This window comes from Pseudophryne corroboree, chromosome 4 (assembly GCF_028390025.1).
Source record: "Pseudophryne corroboree isolate aPseCor3 chromosome 4, aPseCor3.hap2, whole genome shotgun sequence".
Lineage (NCBI taxonomy): Eukaryota > Metazoa > Chordata > Amphibia > Anura > Myobatrachidae > Pseudophryne > Pseudophryne corroboree.
In genome coordinates this window covers 849,590,840-849,614,298 of record NC_086447.1, presented here as the reverse complement: position 1 = coordinate 849,614,298, position 23,459 = coordinate 849,590,840, and the positions used below count along the sequence as shown (strand labels likewise).

Below are 23,459 nucleotides of genomic sequence, written 5' to 3'. Positions count from 1 at the left end.
ACCTGCACAGGGCCTGAGCAACGCTCTTAGCGCGGGCATCTTTTTGCATGTTTTTCACCCAAAACTGTGTCTTCGTAACAATGCAGTGCGACTAGGACACTGCACAGATTAAAGAACGGGTGTGGGCACTGCAGCCCACAGGAGCCGGCAGGATGCACTGCAGCCAGCTGTAGCGGGTTGTGTGTATATGCATCCAACAGGAGCTGGCCGTGGGCGCGGCAGATCCCTCTCCCAGTAAATGCTGCAAAGTGTAGAACATACAGTAGATTCCAATGACTAAGGGCCATCTAAAAGGTGCTGCTGGTGTTCTAGCACTGGGATGCTTCACATTCTGGAGCTTGGTCAATTCGTCACTTTAGCAGCCCCAACACATACCTATAGGGCAGTGCTTTTCAACCACTGTGCCGCAGCACGCTAGTGTGCCCTGAGCAGTCTCCAGGTGTGCCGCCACAGAAGCAGAGCCAGGCCCGTCAGTGTTTTGCTGCTACTGAAGCCCTGGAACGATCAACACTGACACCGAGATAATGTACTTTTTCTGCAATTTACAGTCTTTTCATTAATTCGCTAATATATTACTACAGATGCATCCTTTTACACTGTGGCTCAAGTCATGGCAAAAAGTTCCTCTCGGCGCGCCAAGTGCCGGTCTACTTGGATGCAACAAGCTACTTTTTTGCATACTTAAAGCAGCTAGAAGCAACAATTGTACATTGCCAGCATACACAGGCCACCGGCTCCTGCCACATTTGTACATTGGTGCTCAGTGGAGTTTGTGTACACAGCCGCAGCTTTTGCTCACACCAAGATCCACTGCGCTTTATCTGCGGCTATGTGCCTGTGTTCTACCAATCCTATTGCATTCAAAGTCGCAACCTAGCGTCTAAGGTACACTGTGAGCGTTTTTTCGCTGCGTCTCCGATGCGACTAAGATGCAAGATTGAAAAAATATTGGGGGTAATTCTGAGTTGATCGCAGCAGGAACTTTGTTAGCAATTGGGCAAAACCACGTGCACTGCAGGGGAGGCAGATATAACATGTGCAGAGAGAGTTAGATTTGGGTGGGGTGTGTTCAATCTGCAATCTACACTGCAGTGTAAAAATAAAGCAGCCAGTATTTACCCTGCATAGAAACAAAATAACCCACCCAAATCTGACTCTCTCTGCACATGTTATATCTGCCTCCCCTGCAGTGCACATGGTTTTGCCCAACTGCTAAAAAATTTCCTGCTGCGATCAACTTGGAATTACCCCCATAGTACGCTCTCTGTGCGTCTCAGTGGTGCTGTATGGTGTAAAGATGCTAAGTGTATGAGGACTCTAAGTTGCTACTTACTTACCAAGGGGCAGATGCGGAGCTGAACGCAGTGTAGATGCCACAGGAAGTTGACCAATGTTAATGCCGCACGTGCATCAGAGTCACACAGCACACATGTCCCAATAGACGGGGAATAGACGGACTCCGCAGGAGACTGGGCACTCTAAGAAAGATTTAGTACTACTGGTGTGCACTGGCTCCTCCCTCTATGCCCCTCCTCCAGACCTCAGTTAAGGAAACTGTGCCCGGAAGAGCTGACATTAGGAAAGGATTTTGGAATCCAGGGTAAGACTCATACCAGCCACACCAATCACACCGTATAACTTGTGATAAACTTACCCAGTCAACAGTATGAACAACAACAGAGCATCAACAATGGATGCCCACATAACATAACCCTTTATTAAGCAATAACTATGTACACGTATTGCAGAAAATCCGCACTTGGGACGGGCGCCCAGCATCCACTACGGACTACGAGAAATAGATTTACCGGTGAGTAAAATCTTATTTTCTCTGACGTCCTAGTGGATGCTGGGGACTCCGTAAGGACCATGGGGATTATACCAAAGCTCCCAAACGGGCGGGAGAGTGCGGATGACTCTGCAGCACCGAATGGGCAAACACAAGGTCCTCCTCAGCCAGGGTATCAAACTTGTAGAACTTAGCAAATGTGTTTGTACCCGACCAAGTAGCTGCTCGGCAAAGCTGTAATGCCGAGACCCCTCGGGCAGCCGCCCAAGAAGAGCCCACCTTCCTAGTGGAATGGGCTTTCACTGATTTTGGATGCGGCAAACCAGCCGCAGAATGAGCCTGCTGAATCGTGCTACAGATCCAGCGAGCAATGGTTTGCTTTGAAGCAGGAGCACCCAGCTTGTTGGATGCATACAGGAAAAACAGAGAGTCAGTCTTCCTGACTCCAGCTGTCCTGGCTACATAGATCTTCAAAGCCCAGACTACATCAAGCAACTTGGAATCCTCCAAGTCACGAGTAGCCGCAGGCACCACAATAGGTTGGTTCAAATGAAAAGATGACACCACCTTCGGCAGAAATTGCGGACGAGTCCGTAATTCTGCCCTGTCCATATGGAAAACCAGATAGGGGCTTTTACGTGACAAAGCCGCCAATTCTGACACACGCCTAGCCGAAGCTAAGGCCAATAGCATGACCACCTTCCACGTGAGATACTTTAGCTCCAGTCTTAAGTGGCTCAAACCAGTGGTATTTCAGGAAACCCAACACCACGTTGAGATCCCAAGGTGCCACTGGTGGTACAAAAGGGGGCTGAATATGCAACACTCCCTTAACAAACGTCTGAACTTCAGGAAGAGAAGCCAGTTCCTTTTGAAAGAAAATGGATAGGGCCGAAATCTGGACCTTTATGGACCCCAACTTCAGGCCCATAGTCACTCCAGACTGTAGGTAAGTGCAGGAACCGACCCAGCTGGAATTCCTCTGTAGGGGCCTTCCTGGCCTCACACCAGGCAACATATTTTCGCCATATACGGTGATAGTGTCTTGCCGTCACATCCTTCCTAGCCTTTATCAGCGTAGGAATAACTTCCTCCGGAATGCCTTTTTCCGCTAGGATCCTGCGTTCAACCGCCATGCCGTCAAACGCAGCCGCGGTAAGTCTTGGAACAGACAGGGCCCCTGTTGCAACAGGTCCTGTCTGAGAGGTAGAGGCCACGGGTCCTCTGTGAGCATTTCTTGCAGTTCCGGGTACCAAGTCCTTCTTGGCCTATCCGGAACAATGAGTATTGTTCTCACTCCTCCTCTTCTTACGATTCTCAGCACCTTGGGTATGAGAGGAAGAGGAGGAAATACATAGACCGACTGGAACACCCACGGTGTTAACAGTGCATCCACAGCTATCACCTGAGGGTCTCTTGACCTGGCGCAATACCTTTGTAGCTTTTTGTTGAGACGGGACGCCATCATGTCTACCTGTGGCAGTTCCCATCGATTTGTAATCTGAGTGAAGACTTCGTGATGAAGTCCCCATTCTCCCGGGTGGAGGTCGTGCCTGCTGAGGAAGTCTGCTTCCCAGTTGTCCACTCCCGGAATGAACACTGCTGACAGTGCTTGCACGTGATTCTCCGCCCAACGAAGAATCCTGGTGGCTTCCGCCATCGCCACTCTGCTTCTTGTGCCGCCCTGGCGGTTTACATGAGCCACGGCGGTGATGTTGTCTGACTGAATCAGCACCGGTTGGTTACGAAGCAGAGGCTCCGCTTGACTCAGGGCGTTGTATATGGCCCTTAGTTCCAGGATATTTATGTGCAGACAAGCCTCCTGACTTGACCACAACCCTTGGAAGTTTCTTCCCTGAGTGACTGCCCCCACCCTCGGAGGCTCGCATCCGTGGTCACCAGGACCCAGTCCTGTATGCCGAACCTGCGGCCCTCGAGAAGGTTAGCACTCTGTAGCCACCACAGAAGAGACACCCTGGCCCTCGGGGACAGGGTGAGCAGCCGATGCATCTGAAGATGCGATCCGTACCACTTGTCCAACAGATCCCATTGAAAGATCCTCGCATGGAACCTGCCGAAGGGAATGGCTTCGTATGATGCCACCATCTTTCCCAGGACTCGCGTGCAGCGATGCACCGACACCTGTTTCGGTCTTAAGAGGTCTCTGACTAGAGTCACGAGCTCTTGAGCCTTCTCCGCCGGGAGAAATACCTTCTTCTGGTCCGTGTCCAGAATCATGCCCAGAAAAGGCAGACGCGTTGTAGGAATCAGCTGCGACTTTGGGATATTCAGAATCCAGCCGTGCTGTTGCAACACTTCCTGAGAGTGTGCTACGCTGATTAGCAACTGCTCTCTGGACCTCGCCTTTATGAGGAGATCGTCCAAGTATGGGATAATTGTGACTCCTTGCTTTCGAAGGAGCACCATAATTTCCGCCATTATCTTGGTAAATATTCTCGGTGCCGTGGAGAGCCCAAACGGCAACGTCTGGAATTGGTAATGACAGTCCTGTACCACAAATCTGAGGTACTCCTGATGAGGTGGATAAATGGGGACATGCAAGTAAGCATCCTTGATGTCCAGAGACACCATAAAATCCCCCTCTTCAAGGCTTGCAATGACCGCTCTGAGCGATTCCATTTTGAACTTGAATCTTTTCAGATAAATGTTCAGGGACTTTAAATTCAATATGGGTCTGACCGAACCGTCCGGTTTCGGTACCACAAACATTGTGGAATAGTATCCTCTTTCCTGTTGAAGGAGGGGAACCTTTACCACCACCTGCTGGAGATATAACTTGTGAATTGCCTCTAACACTACTTCCCGTTCCATGGGGGAAGCTGGCAGGGCCGATTTTAGGTAACGGTGAGGGGGCATCACTTCGAATTCCAGCTTGTATCCCTGAGACACAATCTGTATAGCCCAGGGATCCACCTGTGAGCGAACCCTCTGGTGGCTGAAATTTCGGAGACGCGCCCCCACCGCTCCTGGCTCCTGTGGAGCCCCAGCGTCATGCGGTGGATTTAGTGGAAGCCGGGGAGGACTTCTGTTCCTGGGAACTAGCTGTATGGTGCAGCTTCTTTCCTCTACCCCTGCCTCTGGCAAGAAAGGATGCACCTCTGACCTTCTTGCTTCTTTGTGATCGAAAGGACTGCATTTGCAAATACGGTGCTTTCTTAGGCTGTGAGGGAATATATGGCAAAAAGTTTGACTTCCCAGCCGTAGCTGTGGAAACTAGGTCGGAGAGACCGTCCCTAAACAATTCCTCACCCTTGTAAGGTAACACCTCCATGTGCTTTTTGGAGTCGGCATCACCTGTCCATTGCCGAGTCCACAGGACCCTTCTGGCAGAAATTGACATTGCATTTATTCTAGAGCCCAGTAGGCAAATGTCCCTCTGGGCATCCCTCATATATAGGACAGCGTCTTTTATATGCCCCAGGGTCAGTAAAATGGTATCCTTGTCTAAGGTATCCATTTCCTCAGACAGATTATCTGTCCATGCTGCTACAGCACTACACATCCAGGCCGACGCAATTGCCGGCCTCGGTAGAGTACCTGAATGTGTATAAACAGACTTCAGGATACTTTCCTGCTTCCTATCTGCAGGATCCTTTAGGGCAGCCGTATCCTGTGACGGCAGGGCCACCTTCTTAGATAAGCGTGTCAGAGCTTTATCTACCCTAGGGTGGGATTCCCAGCGCATCCTGTCCGTTGGCGGGAAAGGGTACGCCATAAATAACCTTTTGGAAATCAGCACTTTCTTATCGGGGGAATCCCACGCTTTCTCACATAATTCATTTAACTCATGTGAAGGGGGAAAAGTCACCTCTTGCTTTTTCTCCCCATACATATAAACCCTCTTGTCAGGGACAGGGTTTACCTCTGATATATGCAAAACATCCTTCATTGCTATAATCATGTAGCGGATGGCTTTAGCCATTTTAGGCTGCAATTTTGCATCATCGTCATCGACACTGGAGTCAGAATCCGTGTCGATATCTGTGTCAACAATTTTGGATAGTGGGCGCTTCCGAGACCCTGACGGCCTCTGCGCTGTAGGATCAGGCATGGGCTGAGACCCCGACTGTCCCAAGGCATCAGCTTTATCCAACCTTTTATGTAAGGAGTTTACATTATCATTTAACACCTTCCACATATCCATCCAATCAGGTGTCGGCGCCGTCGGCGGAGACACGTCACTCATCTGCACTTGCTCTGCCTCCACATAGCCCTCTTCGTCCAACATGTCGACACACGCGTACCGACACCACACACACAGGGGATGCTCCATATGAGGACAGGACCCCCACAAGGCCTTTTGGAGAGAAAGAGAGAGAGTATGCCAGCAAACACCCCAGCGCTATATGACCCAGGAATCACACAGTAACTTAGTGTTCACCAAGTAGCTGCTGTATATATAATTAATGCGCTAAATTCATGTGCCCCCCCCTCTCTTTTTACCCTTTCTACTGTGAGTCTGCAGGGGAGAGCCTGGGGAGCTTCCTCTCAGCGGAGCTGTGGAGAGAAAATGGCGCTGGTGAGTGCTGAGGAAGAAGGCCCCGCCCCCTCAGCGGCGGGCTTCTGTCCCGCGATTTTGTGTAAAATTAATGGCGGGGGCTCATGCATATAACAGTGTCCAACTGTATATATGCTGCTTTTACCAGGAGGTACTTAATTGCTGCCCAGGGCGCCCCCCCCCCCTGCGCCCTGCACCCTACAGTGACCGGAGTGTGTGGGTTAGTGTGGGCGCAATGGCGCACAGCTGCAGTGCTGTGCGCTACCTCATATGAAGACAGGAGTCTTCTGCCGCCGATTTTGACGTCTTCTTGCTTCAACCCGCCGGCTTCTGTCTCTGCGAGGGGGGCGGCGGCGCGGCTCCGGGAACGGACGACAAGGTTAGGTTCCTGTGTTCGATCCCTCTGGAGCCAATGGTGTCCAGTAGCCTAAGAAGCGCAACCTAGCCGCAGTTAGTAGGTTTGCTTCTCTCCCCTCAGTCCCACGTAGCAGAGAGTCTGTTGCCAGCAGAAGCTCTCTGAAAATAAAAAGCCTAACAAAATACTTTCTTATTAGCAAGCTCAGGAGAGCCCACTAAAAGCACCCAGCTCTGTCCGGGCACAGATTCTGAGGTCTGGAGGAGGGGCATAGAGGGAGGAGCCAGTGCACACCAGTAGTACTAAATCTTTCTTAGAGTGCCCAGTCTCCTGCGGAGCCCGTCTATTCCCCATGGTCCTTACGGAGTCCCCAGCATCCACTAGGACGTTAGAGAAAAACCGGTAAGTGCACTTGTGTGGCTTATCGTCTTTCCACGTATATGTGCTGTGCGCGCAAGATCTCGCATACGGGCATTAAGGTCAACCAGGAGGCAAGACGCAGCACATCAGCACTAGGAACATGTAGGGATCACCGTGTGGGGGGAAAGGGGGGGGGGGGGGTAGTCTTTCCCACTCCAGCAGCAAAGATGGCAATAGGGCTAAAACACACTACCCGGCTTTTGCCGGCCGGGAAAAAGCCGGACGGCTTTTTCCCGTGCCGGCATTGTAGTTAACAGTGTGAGGGCTAGGGTCCCTTCACACTGCACGGCCCCGGCCCGGCTGCCGGGTTGCAGCCGGGTCTCACCACTGGAAGGTCCGGCTGCCGGGCGGGCGTCGGGCCGTCTTTGTAGCCAGTGAACCGTGTGTGTGAAGGGGAGCTTACACACAACGTTTTTTTCTGAAGCCGTGTCTGATGCTGCGCATGCGCACAGCATCACACACGGCTCAAAGCCGTCCTGTGTGCGAGACTCTGCCGGTTTCTCCCAGATAGCAAAAAGGCGGACAAAGTTTGTCCGGCTTTTTGCCATCCGGGAAAAAATAAGAATTTACTTACCGATAATTCTATTTCTCGTAGTCCGTAGTGGATGCTGGGGACTCCGTCAGTACCATGGGGTTTAGCGGCTCCGCAGGAGACAGGGCACAATAATAAAAGCTTTAGGATCAGGTGGTGTGCACTGGCTCCTCCCCCCACGACCCTCCTCCAAGCCTCAGTTAGGATACTGTGTCCGGACGAGCGTGCATAATAAGGAAGGATTTTGAATCCCGGGTAAGACTCATACCAGCCACACCAATCACACCGTACAACCTGTGATCTGAACCCAGTTAACAGTATGATAACAACGAAGGAGCCTCTGAAAAGATGGCTCACAACAAGAATAACCCGATTTTTGTAACAATAACTATGTACAAGTATTGCAGACAATCCGCACTTGGGATGGGCGCCCAGCATCCACTACGGACTACGAGAAATAGAATTATCGGTAAGTAAATTCTTATTTTCTCTAACGTCCTAAGTGGATGCTGGGGACTCCGTCAGGACCATGGGGATTATACCAAAGCTCCCAAACGGGCGGGAGAGTGCGGATGACTCTGCAGCACCGAATGAGAGAACTCCAGGTCCTCCTCAGTCAGGGTGTGCCCCTGACCAAGTAGCAGCTCGGCAAAGTTGTAAAGCCGAGACCCCTCGGGCAGCCGCCCAAGATGAGCCCACTTCCTTGTGGAATGGGCTTTTACTGATTTTGGCTGTGGCAAGCCTGCCACAGAATGTGCAAGCTGAATTGTACTACAAATCCAGCGAGCAATCGTCTGCTTAGAAGCAGGAACACCCATCTTGTTGGGTGCATACAGGCTAAACAGCGAGTCAGATTTTCTGACTCCAGTCGTCCTGGAAACATATATTTTCAGGGCCCTGACAACGTCAAGTAACTTGGAGTCCTCCAAGTCCCTAGTAGCCGCAGGTACCACAATAGGTTGGTTCATGTGAAAAACAGAAAACACCTTAAGGAGAAATTGAGGACGAGTCCTCAATTCTGCCCTGTCAGAATGAAAAATTAAGTAAGGGCTTTTATATGATAAAGCCGCCCATTCTGACACACGCCTGGCTGAAGCCAGGGCTAATAGAATCTTCACCTTCCATGTGAAATATTTTAAATTCCACAGTGGTGAGTGGATCAAACCAATGTGACTTTAGGAAACTCAAAACAACATTGAGATCCCAAGGTGCCACTGGGGGCACAAAAGGAGGCTGTATATGCAGTAACCCCTTTTACAAACGTCTGAACTTCAGGCACTGAAGCCAGTTCTTTCTGGAAGAAATTCGACAGGGTCGAAATTTGAACCTTAATGGACCCTAATTTTAGGCCCATAGACAGTCCTGTTTTCAGGAAATGTAGGAAACGACCCAGTTGGAATTCCTCTGTAGGGACCTTCTTGGCCTCACACCACGCAACATATTTTCGCCAAATGCGGTGAAAATGTTTTGCGGTTACATCCTTCCTGGCTTCGACCAGGGTAGGGATGACTTCATCTGGAATGCCCTTTCAGGATCCGGCGTTCAACTGCCATGCCGTCAAACGCAGCCGCGGTAAGTCTTGGAACAGACAAGGCCCCTGCTGGAGCAGGTCCTCTCTTAAAGGTAGAGGCCACGGTTCTTCCGTGAGCATCTCTTGAAGTTCCGGGTACCAAGTCCTTCTTGACCCATCCGGAACCACGAGTATCGTTCTTACTCATCTCCTTCTTATGATTCTCAGTACTTTTGGTATGAGATGCATAGGAGGGAACACATACCCTGACTGGTACACCCACAGTGTTACCAGAGCGTCCACCGCTATTGCCTGAGGGTCCCTTGACCTGGCGCAATATCTGTCTAGTTTTTTGTTCAGGCGGGACGCCATCATGTCCACCTTTGGTTTTTCCCAACGGTTTACAATCATGTGGAAGACTTCCCGCTGAAGTCCCCACTCTCCCGGGTGGAGGTTATGCCTGCTGAGGAAGTCTGCTTCCCAGTTTTCCACTCCCGGAATTAACACTGCTGAGAGTGTTATCACATGATTTTTCGCCCAGCGAAGAATCCTTGCAGTTTCTGCCATTTCCCTCCTGCTTCATGTGCCGCCCTGTCTGTTTACGTGGGCGACTGCCGTGATGTTGTCCCATTGGATCAATACCGGCTGACCTTGAAGCAGAGGTCTTGCTAAGCTTAGAGCCTTGTAAATTGCCCTTAGCTCCAGTATATTTATGTGGAGAGAAGTCTCCAGACTTGATCACATTCCCTGGAAATTTTTTCCTTGTGTGACTGCTCCCCAGCCACTCAGGCTGGCATCCGTGGTCACCAGGACCCAGTCCTGAATGTCGAATCTGCGGCCCTTTCATAGATGAGCACTCTGCAGCCACCGCAGAAGAAAACACCCTTGTCCTTGGAGACAGGGTTATCCGCTGATGCATCTGAAGATGCGATCCGGACCATTTTCCCAGCAGATTCCACTGAAAGGTTCTTGCGTGAAATCTACCGAATGGGATCGCTTTGTAAGAAACCACCATTTTTCACAGGACCCTTGTGCAATGATGCACTGATACTTTTCCTGGTTTTAGGAGGTTCCTGACTAGCTCGGATAACTCCCTGGCCTTCTTCTCCGGGAGAAAACATCCTTTTCTGGACTGTGTCCAGAATCATTCCTAGGAACATTAGACGTGTCGTCGGAAAAAGCTGCGATTTTGGAATATTTAGAATCCACTCGTGCTGTCGTAGAACTACTTGAGATAGTGCTACTCCGACCGCCAACTGTTCTCTGGACCTTGCCCTTATCAGGAAAGCGTCCATATTTCTTTTAGGAAGAATCATCATTTCGGCCATTACCATGGTAAAGACCCGGGGTGCCGTGGACAATCCAAACGGCAGCGTCTGAACTGATAGTGACAGTTCTGTACCACGAACCTGAGATACCCTTGGTGAGAAGGGCAAAATTTGGACATGTAGGTAAGCGTCCCTGATATCCAGTGACACCATATCGTCCTGGTTCGCTATCACTGCTCTGAGTGACTCCATCTTGATTTGAACCCTTGTATGTAATTGTTCAAATCTTTTAGATCTCACCGAGCCGTTTGGCTTCAGTACCACAATATAGTGTGGAATAATACCCCTTCCCTTGTTGTAGGAGGGGTACTTTGATTATCACCTGCTGGGAATACAGCCTGTGAATTTTTTTCCCAATACTGCCTCCCTGTCGGAGGGAGACGTTGGTAAAGCAGACTTCAGGAACTTGTGAGGGGAAGACGTCTCGAATTTCCAATGTACACCTGGGATACTACGTGTAGGATCCAGGAGTCCACTTGCGAGTGAGCCCACTGCGTGCTGAAACTCTTGAGATGACCCCCCACCGCACCTGAGTCCGCTTGTATGGCCCCAGCGTCATGCTGCGGACTTGGCAGAAGCTGTGGAGGACTTCTGTTCCTGGGAATGGGCTGCCTGCTGCAGTCTTCTTCCCTTTCCTCTAACCCTGGGCAGATATGACTGGCCTTTTGCCCGCCTGCCTTTATGGGTACGAAAGGACTGAGACTGAAAAGACTGTGTCCTTTTCTGCTGAGATGTGACTTGGGGTAACAAAAGTGGATTTTCCAGCTGTTGCCATGGCCACCAGGTCCGATGGACCGCCCCTTTATACGGCAATACTTCCATGTGCCGTCTGGAATCTGCATCACCTGACCACTGTCGTGTCTATAAACATCGTCTGGCAGATATGGACATCACATCTACTCTTGATGCCAGAATGCAAATATCCCTCTGCGCATCTCGCATATATAGAAATGCATCCTTAAAATGCTCTATAGTCAATAAAATATTGTTCCTGTCAAGGGTATCAATATTTTCAGTCAGGAAATCCGACCAAGCCCCCCCAGCGCTGCACATCCAGGCTGAGGCGATTGCTGGTCGTAGTATAACACCAGTATGTGTGTATATACTTTTTAGGATATTTTTCAGCTTCCTATCAGCTGGCTCCTTGAGGGCGACCGTATCTGGAGACGGTAACGCCACTTGTTTTTATAAGCGTGTGAGCGCCTTATCCACCCTAAGGTGTGTTTCCCAACTCGCCCTCACTTCTGGCGGGAAAGGGTATACCTCCAATAATTTTCTATCGGAGGAAACCCACGTATCATCACACACTTTAATGTATCTGATTCAGGAAAAACTACAAGTAGATTATTCCCACCCTACATAATACCCTTATTTGTGGTACTTGTAGTATCAGAAATATGTAACACCTCCTTCATTGCCCTTAACATGTAACGTGTGGCCCTAAAGGAAAATACGTTTGTTTCTAAACCGTCGACACTGAAGTCAGTGTCCGTGTCTGTGTCTGTGACGACCAACTGAGGTAAATGGGCGTTTTTACAAGCCCCTGACGGTGTCTGAGACGCCTGGACAGGTACTAATTTGTTTGCCGGCCGTCTCATGTCGTCAACCGACCTTGCATCGTGTTGACATTATCACGTAATTCCTAAATAAGCCATCCATTCCGGTGTCGACTCCCTAGAGTGACATCACCAATACAGGCAATTTGCTCCGCCTCCTCACCAACATCGTCCTCCTACATGTCGACACACACGTACCGACACACAGCACACACACAGGGAATGCTCTGATAGAGGACAGGACCCCACTAGCCCTTTAGGGAGACAGAGGGAGAGTTTGCCAGCACACACCAAAAACGCTATAATTATACAGGGACAACCCCTTATTCAAGTGTTTTCCCTTATAGCATTTTCACATATGTAATCATATCGCCAAATAAGTGCCCCCCCTCTCTGTTTTAACCCTGTTTCTGTAGTGCAGTGCAGGGGAGAGCCTGGGAGCCTTCCTCACAGCAGAGCGGAGCAGGAAAATGGCGCCGTGTGCCGAGGAGAATAGGCCCCGCCCCCTAAAACTGCGGGCTCTTCTCCCGGAGTTTGTGAGATCTGGCAGGGGTTAAATACATCCATATAGCCTCAAGGGCTATATGTGATGTATTTTAGCCATAAAAAAGGTATAATACATTGCTGCCCAGGGCGCCCCCCCCCAGCGCCCTGCACCCTCAGTGACCGCTGGTATGAAGTGTGCTGACAACAATGGCGCACAGCTGCAGTGCTGTGCGCTACCTTATGAAGACTGAAAGTCTTCTGCCGCCTGTTTCTGGACCTCTGGACCTCTTCAACTTCGGCATCTGCAAGGGGGGTCGGCGGCACGGCTCCGGGACAAACCCCAGGGTGAGACCTGTGTTCCGACTCCCTCTGGAGCTAATGGTGTCCAGTAGCCTAAGAAGCAAATCCATCCTGCACGCAGGTGAGTTTACTTCTCTCCCCTAAGTCCCTCGTAGCAGTGAGCCTGTTGCCAGCAGGACTCACTGAAAATAAAAAACCTAACTTAAACTTTTATTCTAAGCAGCTCAGGAGAGCCACCTAGATTGCACCCTTCTCGGCCGGGCACAAAAATCTAACTGAGGCTTGGAGGAGGGTCATAGGGGGAGGAGCCAGTGCACACCACCTGATCCTAAAGCTTTTATTATTGTGCCCTGTCTCCTGCGGAGCCGCTAAACCCCATGGTACTGACGGAGTCCCCAGCATCCACTTAGGACGTTAGAGAAACCGGAGTGTGTGTTACAGCCCATACAGCTTCCTGCTTCACCTCATTACACGTAACAGCTCACATATACAGTAATACATCTCCCTGTTAGTACACTATTAGCAAATTAAGACACAAAATCCATGTAAGCATTATGGAGCCTGTAAGTCGCACCTCGCACCACATGACCTACATTGGATGGGTATATGAGGGCACGCACATGTGTGTCTTCCAGTCTAGTTGAACCTGAAGCCCAAAAACCTTACTTCAGCTTATTTTGTAATAGACATTTATTCATCATACACAAGAACAACAACTTGGTACTCGCTGCAAAGAAAAACATAATGCTCAATTGCAGTCAGCAGGTGCATTAAAATAAGAATTTACTTACCGATAATTCTATTTCTCATAGTCCGTAGTGGATGCTGGGACTCCGTCAGGACCATGGGGAATAGCGGGCTCCGCAGGAGACAGGGCACATCTAAATAAAGCTTTTAGGATCACATGGTGCGTACTGGCTCCTCCCCCTATGACCCTCCTCCAAGCCTCAGTTAGGTACTGTGCCCGGACGAGCGTACACAATAAGGAAGGATCTTGAATCCCGGGTAAGACTCATACCAGCCACACCAATCACACCGTACAACTTGTGATCTGAACCCAGTTAACAGTATGATAACAAAAAACGAAGTAGCCTCTGAAAAGATGGCTCACAACAATAGTAATAACCCGATCTTTGTAACAATAACTATGTACAAGTATTGCAGACAATCCGCACTTGGGATGGGCGCCCAGCATCCACTACGGACTATGAGAAATAGAATTATCGGTAAGTAAATTCTTATTTTCTCTAACGTCCTAGTGGATGCTGGGACTCCGTCAGGACCATGGGGATTATACCAAAGCTCCCAAACGGGCGGGAGAGTGCGGATGACTCTGCAGCACCGAATGAGAGAACTCCAGGTCCTCCTTAGCCAGAGTATCAAATTTGTAAAATTTTACAAACGTGTTCTCCCCTGACCACGTAGCTGCTCGGCAAAGTTGTAATGCCGAGACCCCTCGGGCAGCCGCCCAAGATGAGCCCACTTTCCTTGTGGAGTGGGCCTTTACAGATTTAGGCTGTGGCAGGCCTGCCACAGAATGTGCAAGTTGGATTGTGCTACAGATCCAACGTGCAATCGTCTGTTTAGACGCAGGAGCACCCATCTTGTTGGGTGCATACAATATAAACAACGAGTCAGATTTTCTGACTCCAGCTGTCCTTGAAATATATATTTTTAATGCTCTGACAACGTCCAGTAACTTGGAGTCCTCCAAGTCGCTAGTAGCCGCAGGCACCACAATAGGCTGGTTCAAGTGAAAAGCCGAAACCACCTTAGGGAGAAAATGAGGACGTGTCCGCAGTTCTGCTCTGTCCGAATGGAAAATCAGATATGGGCTTTTGTATGATAAAGCCGCCAACTCTGAAACTCTCCTGGCTGAAGCCAGGGCCAATAGCATGGTTACCTTCCATGTAAGGTATTTTAAATCTACCGATTTTAGAGGCTCAAACCAATGAGATTTGAGAAAATTCAAAACTACGTTCAAATCCCACGGTGCCACTGGAGGCACTATTGGGGGTTGTATATGTAGTACACCTTTGACAAAAGTTTGTACTTCAGGCACTGATGCCAATTCCTTCTGGAAGAAGATTGATAAGACCGAAATTTGAACTTTAATGGACCCCAATTTTAGGCCCATAGACAATCCTGCTTGCAGGAAATGTAAGAATCGACCCAATTGAAATTCTTCCGTTGGAGCCTTCTTGGCCTCACACCACGCAACATATTTTCGCCAAATGCGGTGATAATGTTGTACAGTCACTTCCTTTCTAGCCTTAATCAAGGTAGGAATAACTTCCTCTGGAATGCCCTTTTCTTTTAGAATCCGACGTTCAACCGCCATGCCGTCAAACGCAGACGCGGTAAGTCTTGGAACATAAAAGGTCCCTGCTGAAGCAGATCCCTTCTTAGAGGTAGAGGCCACGGATCCTCCGTGAGCATCTCTTGAAGTTCCGGATACCAAGTTCTTCTTGGCCAGTCCGGAGCCACCAGTATTGTTCTTACTCCTCTTTTCCGTATAATTCTCAGTACCTTTGGTATGAGAGGCAGAGGAGGGAACACATACACTGACTGGTACACCCACGGTGTTACCAGAGCGTCCACAGCTATTGCCTGAGGGTCTCTTGACCTGGCGCAATATCTGTCCAATTTTTTGTTGAGGCGAGACGCCATCATGTCCACCTTTGGTCTTTCCCAACGGTTCACAATCATGTGGAAGACTTCTGGATGAAGTCCCCACTCTCCCGGGTGAAGGTCGTGTCTGCTGAGGAAGTCTGCTTCCCAGTTGTCCACTCCCGGGATGAACACTGCTGACAGTGCTATGACATGATTCTCCGCCCAGCGCAGAATCCTTGCAGCTTCTGTCATTGCTCTTCTGCTTCTCGTGCCGCCTTGTCGGTTTACGTGGGCGACTGCCGTGATGTTGTCCGACTGGATCAACACCGGCTGACCCTGAAGCAGCGATTTTGCCAGGCTTAGAGCATTGTAGTTTGCTCTTAGCTCCAGTATATTTATGTGAAGGGACGTCTCCAGGTTTGACCACACGCCCTGGAAGTTTCTTCCCTGTGTGACTGCTCCCCAGCCTCGTAGGCTGGCATCCGTAGTCACCAGGACCCAGTCCTGTATGCCGAATCTGCGGCCCTCTAACAGATGGGCACTCTGCAACCACCACAGGAGAGACAACCTTGTTCTTGGTGACAGTGTTATCCGCTGATGCATGTGCAGATGCGATCCGGACCATTTGTCCAGCAGATCCCACTGAAATGTCCGTGCATGGAATCTGCCGAATGGAATCGCTTCGTAAGAAGCCACCATCTTTCCCAGGACTCTTGTGCATTGATGTACTGACACAGTTCCTGGTTTTAGGAGGTTCCTGACAAGTTCGGATAACTCCCTTGCTTTCTCCTCCGGGAGAAACACCTTTTTCTGAACCGTGTCCAGAATCATTCCCAGGAACAGCAGACGAGTTGTCGGGGTCAATTGAGATTTTGGAAGATTCAGAATCCACCCGTGTTGCTGAAGCACTACCTGGGTTAGTGCTACACCGACTTCCAGCTGTTCTCTGGACTTTGCCCTTATCAGGAGATCGTCCAAGTAAGGGATAATTAATACGCCTTTTCTTCGTAGAAGAACCATCATTTCGGTCATTACCTTGGTAAAGACCCGAGGGGCCGTGGACAAACCAAACGGCAGCGTTTGAAACTGATAATGACAGTCTTGTATCACGAACCTGAGATACCCTTGGTGTGAGGGGTAAATTGGGACATGCAGATAAGCATCTTTTATGTCCAGGGACACCATGAAGTCCCCTTCTTCCAGATTCGCTATCACTGCTCTGAGTGACTCCATCTTGAACTTGAATTTCTGTATGTACAGGTTCAAGGATTTCAGGTTTAGAATAGGTCTTACCGAACCGTCCGGCTTCGGTACCACAAATAGTGTGGAATAATACCCCTTTCCCTGTTGTAGGAGGGGTACCTTGACTATCACCTGCTGAGAATACAGCTTGTGAATGGCTTCCAAAACCGACGTCCTTTCTGAGGAAGACGTTGGTAAAGCAGACTTTAGGAACCGGCGAGGGGGAGACCTTTCGAACTCCAACATGTAACCCTGAGATATTATCTGCAGGATCCATGGGTCCACTTGTGAGCGAGCCCACTGATTGCTGAAAATCTTGAGTCGACCCCCCACCGCTCCTGAGTCCGCTTGTAAAGCCCCAGCGTCATGCTGATGGCTTTGTAGAACCCGGGGCGGGCTTCTGGTCCTGGGCAGGGGCTGCTTGCTGCCCTCTCTTACCCTTTCCTCTGCCTCGCGGCAGATAAGACTGTCCTTTTGGTCGCTTGTTTTTATAGGAGCGAAAGGACTGCGGCTGAAAAGACGGTGTCTTTTTCTGTTAGGAAGGGGTCTGAGGTAAAAAAGTGGATTTGCCGGCAGTTGCCGTGGCCACCAGGTCCGAAAGACCGACCCCAAATAATTCCTCTCCTTTATATGGCAATACTTCCATATGCCTTTTGGAATCCGCATCACCTGACCACTGTCGCGTCCATAAACTTCTTCTGGCAGATATGGACATCGCACTTACTCTTGATGCTAGAGTACAAATATCCCTCTGAGCATCTCGCATATAAAGAAAAGCATCCTTTAATTGCTCTAGAGTCAATAAAATACTGTCCCTATCCAGGGTATCAATATTTTCAGTCAGAGAATCCAACCACACTACCCCAGCACTGCACATCCAGGCTGAGGCTACTGCCGGTCGCAGTATAACACCAGTATGTGTGTATATACTCTTCAGTGTAGTTTCCAGCCTCCTATCTGCTGGATCCTTGAGGGCGGCCGTATCAGGAGACGGCAACGCCACTTGCTTTGATAAACGTGTGAGCGCCTTATCCACCCTAGGGGGTGTTTCCCAGCGCGCCCTAACCTCTGGTGGGAAAGGGTATAATGCCATTAACTTCTTGGAAATTAGCAGTTTTCTATCTGGGTTAACCCACGCTTCGTCACACACGTCATTCAATTCCTCTGATTCTGGAAAAGCTACAGGTAGTTTTTTCACCCCCCACATAATACCCCTTTTTGAGGTACCAGCAGTATCAGAGATCTGCAAAGCCTCCTTCATTGCCGTGATCATATAACGTGTGGCCCTATTGGAAAATACGTTTGTTTCTTCACCGTCGACACTAGATTCATCTGTGTCGGTACCCGTGTCGACTGACTGAGGTAAGGGACGTTTTACAGCCCCTGACGGTGTCTGAGACGCCTGAGCCGGTACTAACTGGTTTTCCGGCCGTCTCATTTCGTCAACTGACTTTTGTAATGTGCTAACATTATCACGTAATTCCATAACTAAAGCCATCCATTCCGGTGTCGACTCCCTAGGGGGTGACATCACCATTACCGGCAATTGCTCTGCCTCCACACCAACATCGTCCTCATACATGTCGACACACACGTACCGACACACAGCAGCCACACAGGGAATGCTCTAATCGAAGACAGGACCCTCTTAGCCCTTTGGGGAGACAGAGGGAGAGTTTGCCAGCACACACCAAAAGCGCTATAAATGTATATAAACAACCCTAGAAGGTGTTGTTTTTGATATAAGCGCTTTTAATATATCAATATCGCCAAATTATGCCCCCCTTCTCTTTGTTACCCTGTTTCTGTAGTGCAGGGGAGAGTCCTGGGAGCCTTCCTCACCAGCGGAGCTGAGCAGGAAAATGGCGCTGAGTGCTGAGGAGAATAAGCTCCGCCCCTTTTTCGGCGGGCTTTTCTCCCGGGTTTTAAGAAAACTGGCCTGGGTTAAATACATACATATAGCCTTAATGGCTATATGTGATGTATTTATTTTGCCACTAAAGGTATTTAATATTGCTGCCCAGGGCGCCCCCAGCAGCGCCCTGCACCCTCCGTGACTGAATCAGTGAGACGTGTAGCAACAATGGCGCACAGCTGCAGTGCTGTGCGCTACCTTCATGAAGACTGAGGAGTCTTCTGCCGCCTGCTTTCCGGACCTCCGTCTTCAGCGTCTGTAAGGGGGATCGGCGGCGCGGCTCCGGGACGAACCCCAGGAGGACCTGTGTTCCGACTCCCTCTGGAGCTAAGTGTCCAGTAGCCTAAGACTCCAATCCATCCTGCACGCAGGTGAGTTGGAAATCTCTCCCCTAAGTCCCTCGATGCAGTGATCCTGTTGCCAGCAGGATTCACTGAGATTTAACCTAAAAAAAACTTTTTCTAAGCAGCTCTTTAGGAGAGCCACCTAGATTGCACCCTTCTCGGACGGGCACAAAAACCTAACTGAGGCTTGGAGGAGGGTCATAGGGGGAGGAGCCAGTACGCACCATGTGATCCTAAAAGCTTTATTTAGATGTGCCCTGTCTCCTGCGGAGCCCGCTATTCCCCATGGTCCTGACGGAGTCCCAGCATCCACTAGGACGTTAGAGAAACAGAGGTAGATCCTAGATGGATGCAAAGTGGAAATCAAAGCCCCAAATCTACACTGAAGATAGGCAGAAAAACCACCCACGCTTTAAATGTCACTCTTCAGGGGTTTCACTGCATGATCCTTTACAATGGTTTTAAATTTTGAATATTTTTTGCTTAGCCTTTGTGCGACATCCTGAAAACATGCAAGTTACTGATCACCACCATATCATCCTATACGAATACAATCTGCCCCACTCCCTCATTTAGGGCATTTGATCACGACTAAACATTGTTCCTTCAAATGACATATGTTTAAGCGTCAGGTGCAGGGTGCATGTTTTCTATTCTATAATGTGAGAACACGTGGTGGTTCATGTGAATTACAGATTACCTCGGGGAAAATGTCTGTCACAGGCGTGTCACATGCAAACAAACTGTGCCCAGGCAACTCTGTGCTAACATCAAACTCATGACGGGACTTTTAAACGTCATTAGACATGCAGAAAATCATCACCAGCCAATGAGCAGAAGCGACAACAGAAAAGTAACAAAAAGAAAAGGTCCTTACCACCTACGTAAAACATTAAGCACAATTGTTTTAGTGGAGGACAAGCCTTGTCGATATGAACTGAATATGGAAATGGAGACAAAAAGCAAAAGTCATGAAATGAGAAAACAAAGGTTACTATATGGGGGAAATAAAGGGTTTCTGCAACCTCGTTCAAACTAGTTCCTCAACAACAGACTTCACAAAAGATTGCAGTGTGCCAATAGGGTAAAAACTAGCGACCAGATTCAATTAGCCTCGATAGCTTACTGTGCTGAGGAAAAGTGTTGTGCCACGCGCTGCAATTGAATAGCCCAGGGCACTGCAGCGTGGCCAATTCTGAATTCGAGGCCCTAAGGGGTCGATTCAGTTAGGTGCGAGTTGGGCCAAGCTAGCCATTCTCACTGCAGACTCACACTGTGAATTACATCTCTGAGGAAATTAACTTTTATTGTGCGTTCCCCCCTGAGCAGGTGAAAAGGTAGGGAGACCTTTTATTGTAAGGTAGAAATGTTGGGACACAGTGCAGAACCTCTGGTACACCCCTCCTAATGAATAATCACACACTTGGAGAGGATTAAATAGCATAATTTAGTCAATATAGACATGTCCGTTTTCAGGTGAATTTGTCTAAAAAGCTCAATAATGGGTTACATGATGTAGGACAGGTATGTGGAGGTGTGAATGATGCCGGACAGGTATGTGGAGGTGTAAATGATGCCGGACAGGTATGTGGAGGTGTAAGTGATGCCGGACAGGTACGTGGAGGTGTAAGTGATGCCGGACAGGTACGTGGAGGTGTAAGTGATGCGGGACAGGTACGTGGAGGTGTAAATGATGCAGGACAGGTACGTGGAGGTGTAAAGGATGCAGGACAGGTACGTGGAGGTGTAAAGGATGTGGGACAGGTACGTGGAGGTGTAAATGATGCGGGACAGGTACGTGGAGGTGTAAAGGATGTGGGACAGGTACGTGGAGGTGTAAAAGATGTGGGACAGGTACGTGGAGGTGTAAAGGATGTGGGACAGGTACGTGGAGGTGTAAAGGATGTGGGACAAGTACGTGGAGGTGTAAATGATGTAGGACAGGTACGTGGAGGTGTAAATGATGTAGGACAGGTACGTGGAGGTGTAAATGATGCAGGACAGGTACGTGGAGGTGTAAAGGATGCGGGACAGGTACGTGGAGGTGTAAATGATGTGGGACAGGTACGTGGAGGTGTAAATGATGTGGGACAGGTACGTGGAGGTGTAAATGATGTGGGACAGGTACGTGGAGGTGTAAAGGATGTGGGACAAGTACATGGAGGTGTAAATGATGTAGGACAGGTACGTGGAGGTGTAAATGATGCCGGACAGGTACGTGGAGGTGTAAAGGATGTGGGACAGGTACGTGGAGGTGTAAATGATGTGGGACAGGTACGTGGAGGTGTAAATGATGTGGGACAGGTACGTGGAGGTGTAAAGGATGTGGGACAAGTACGTGGAGGTGTAAATGATGTAGGACAGGTACGTGGAGGTGTAAAGGATGTGGGACAGGTACGTGGAGGTGTAAAGGATGTGGGACAGGTACGTGGAGGTGTAAATGATGTGGGACAGGTACGTGGAGGTGTAAATGATGTGGGACAGGTACGTGGAGGTGTAAAGGATGTGGGACAAGTACGTGGAGGTGTAAATGATGTAGGACAGGTACGTGGAGGTGTAAATGATGCCGGACAGGTACGTGGAGGTGTAAAGGATGTGGGACAGGTACGTGGAGGTGTAAATGATGTGGGACAGGTACGTGGAGGTGTAAATGATGTGGGACAGGTATGTGTAGGTGTAAATGATGTGGGACAGGTACGTGGAGGTGGTGTATTGATTGCAGATGGACGCCAAAACACGATTTTTCCCCAACTTTTTACAAAATGGTATTAAAACACTGACAAAATCACTTTACAGACACTTGTCTGTACCAAAAATGCTAGAAAGAAAAAACTCTTGCATTACTAAGTGCAAAAGTCCTCCATTTGACACCTTTTAAGAACCTCCCAGTGCTTTCTCTTAAGGCGAATAACAGACTTCTATATGGTCCTGCTATCTCAGTTGCTACTTTGGGGTTCAGGATGGTAACCCCACTTTTTCCATGCACTTCTCCTAGGTCACTTTTTGTAGAAAAGCAACACAACCTCCACTACCGTGAATTGTCATTTCTAATTGGATCTTGCATTCCTCAAGTGCACGCATTTACGCAATGAATGAGAGCTTTGTGAAACAAACTTGCTTTTGCAAATTCCCACGTAATTGAATTGATAAGTGCAGGACCCACAATCCACACAAACGGAGAGATGTGCCCTCCAGCAACAAATCACGAACAACGGGACCCGCCGGGGGTGCCGGCGATGGCAAGTGCGCACATATACTTGCTGATTCCGGCAATTACCATCTGCGGCAGGCAGGAATGGGGGAGAGGGGTGGTGAGGAGCCATGCTGCATCGTTCGCCCGCCTCCTCAGATCTAAATACATGTTCAAGAGATCTGAGGAGGTGATGAATGACCCATTGGTGCACACATCGCAACGTTTACATGCCCACACACAGGCCGCTTCTAAAACGATGTGTTGTTCCGATCGTTCGGAAAAACGCCCACATAGTTTAGAAAAATCTTACCGTGTGTGGGCACCTTTACACATTACAAAGGGCTGACAGGTAGTACAGAACTCCATATATTACCTCACAATCAGCATTCAGATTATATTTACAGTCCTCTAAATATTGTTTACAGTCCTCTGTAATTAGTACGGGAGTGCTTAGGTCTGAATCGGGCCCAGAATCACAAGAGGAAATAAATTAGCTTCAGCTGAGAATCTTTTAAAATGTGCCAGTGAGTAATGAATACACCTGTGCACCTGCTAGGCAACCTGGAAAACATGAACTGTTGGAGGTCCTTGAGGACCGGTTTTGGAAATCACTGGGTTAAACGAGAATATTTAACACGTCCAATAGAAGCTTCCCGCCATAGTAATCCATTTATAATTTAAGCCTACAATGTCATTCATAGCTGGGAATCTATGGATAATAATATATAACTTCAGCAGATAAAGTAACACCGCCACAGATAGCAAACGCAAATCGACAGAATAACGGATACGTGTGCTTCACTGTGAATATTAACTTCTGCCCATATGTTGCCTTCAATATTTATTAATAGATGCATGAAGTAAAAATAAACCCGGCTTACTGCATGAATCAGCAGTTTTCCCTTTAGCAGACAATCTGGGGGTCTGGTGCATTATAGTCAGAGCACAGGCTGACAAACAGTTCAGCGCTGGCTTATCGTTGCATAAACAGCTGGAAGATAATCCAGGAATAAACAGCACAAGTGTCCCGCTGACTCATTAGGTAGCTGTGAAAGTACTTTCTTTTCCATGAAGAATGTGACGAAACAATCATTACACAATGAGATGCACCAAGATCATATTTAACGTGTGGCCTGTCACATGCTACAAGCTGACGTCTTGTCAAGTGATCAACACGGAACATCTAACGGAAGATCAGATATAAACATGTATGGGGGATCGTTCAGCTGGAGACAGATTATCCAGAAAGTTCTGAGAACACAAAACAAACAAACAAACAAACAATCTGTGTTCCTCAGTGTTCTAGGGGGTAATTCAGACTGGATCGCTGCCGCAGTCTGAACTTATATGTGGAGTG

General features: G+C 48.9%; 1 protein-coding gene across 2 annotated transcripts in view; it reads right to left on the bottom strand.

Moving 5' to 3' along the window:
* PSME4 (proteasome activator subunit 4) overlaps positions 1-23,459 on the bottom strand; it is a 294,381-nt gene that overhangs the window by 166,699 nt on the left and 104,223 nt on the right. The window contains exon 4 of one of the 2 annotated variants that reach the window (XM_063918650.1): positions 19,787-19,846. The exons of the other annotated variant lie outside the window; for it this stretch is intronic. Within the exon in view, the coding sequence (XP_063774720.1) occupies positions 19,787-19,846 (60 nt within the window). The remainder of the gene's footprint in view (positions 1-19,786; positions 19,847-23,459) is intronic. 2 annotated transcript variants of the gene reach the window in all.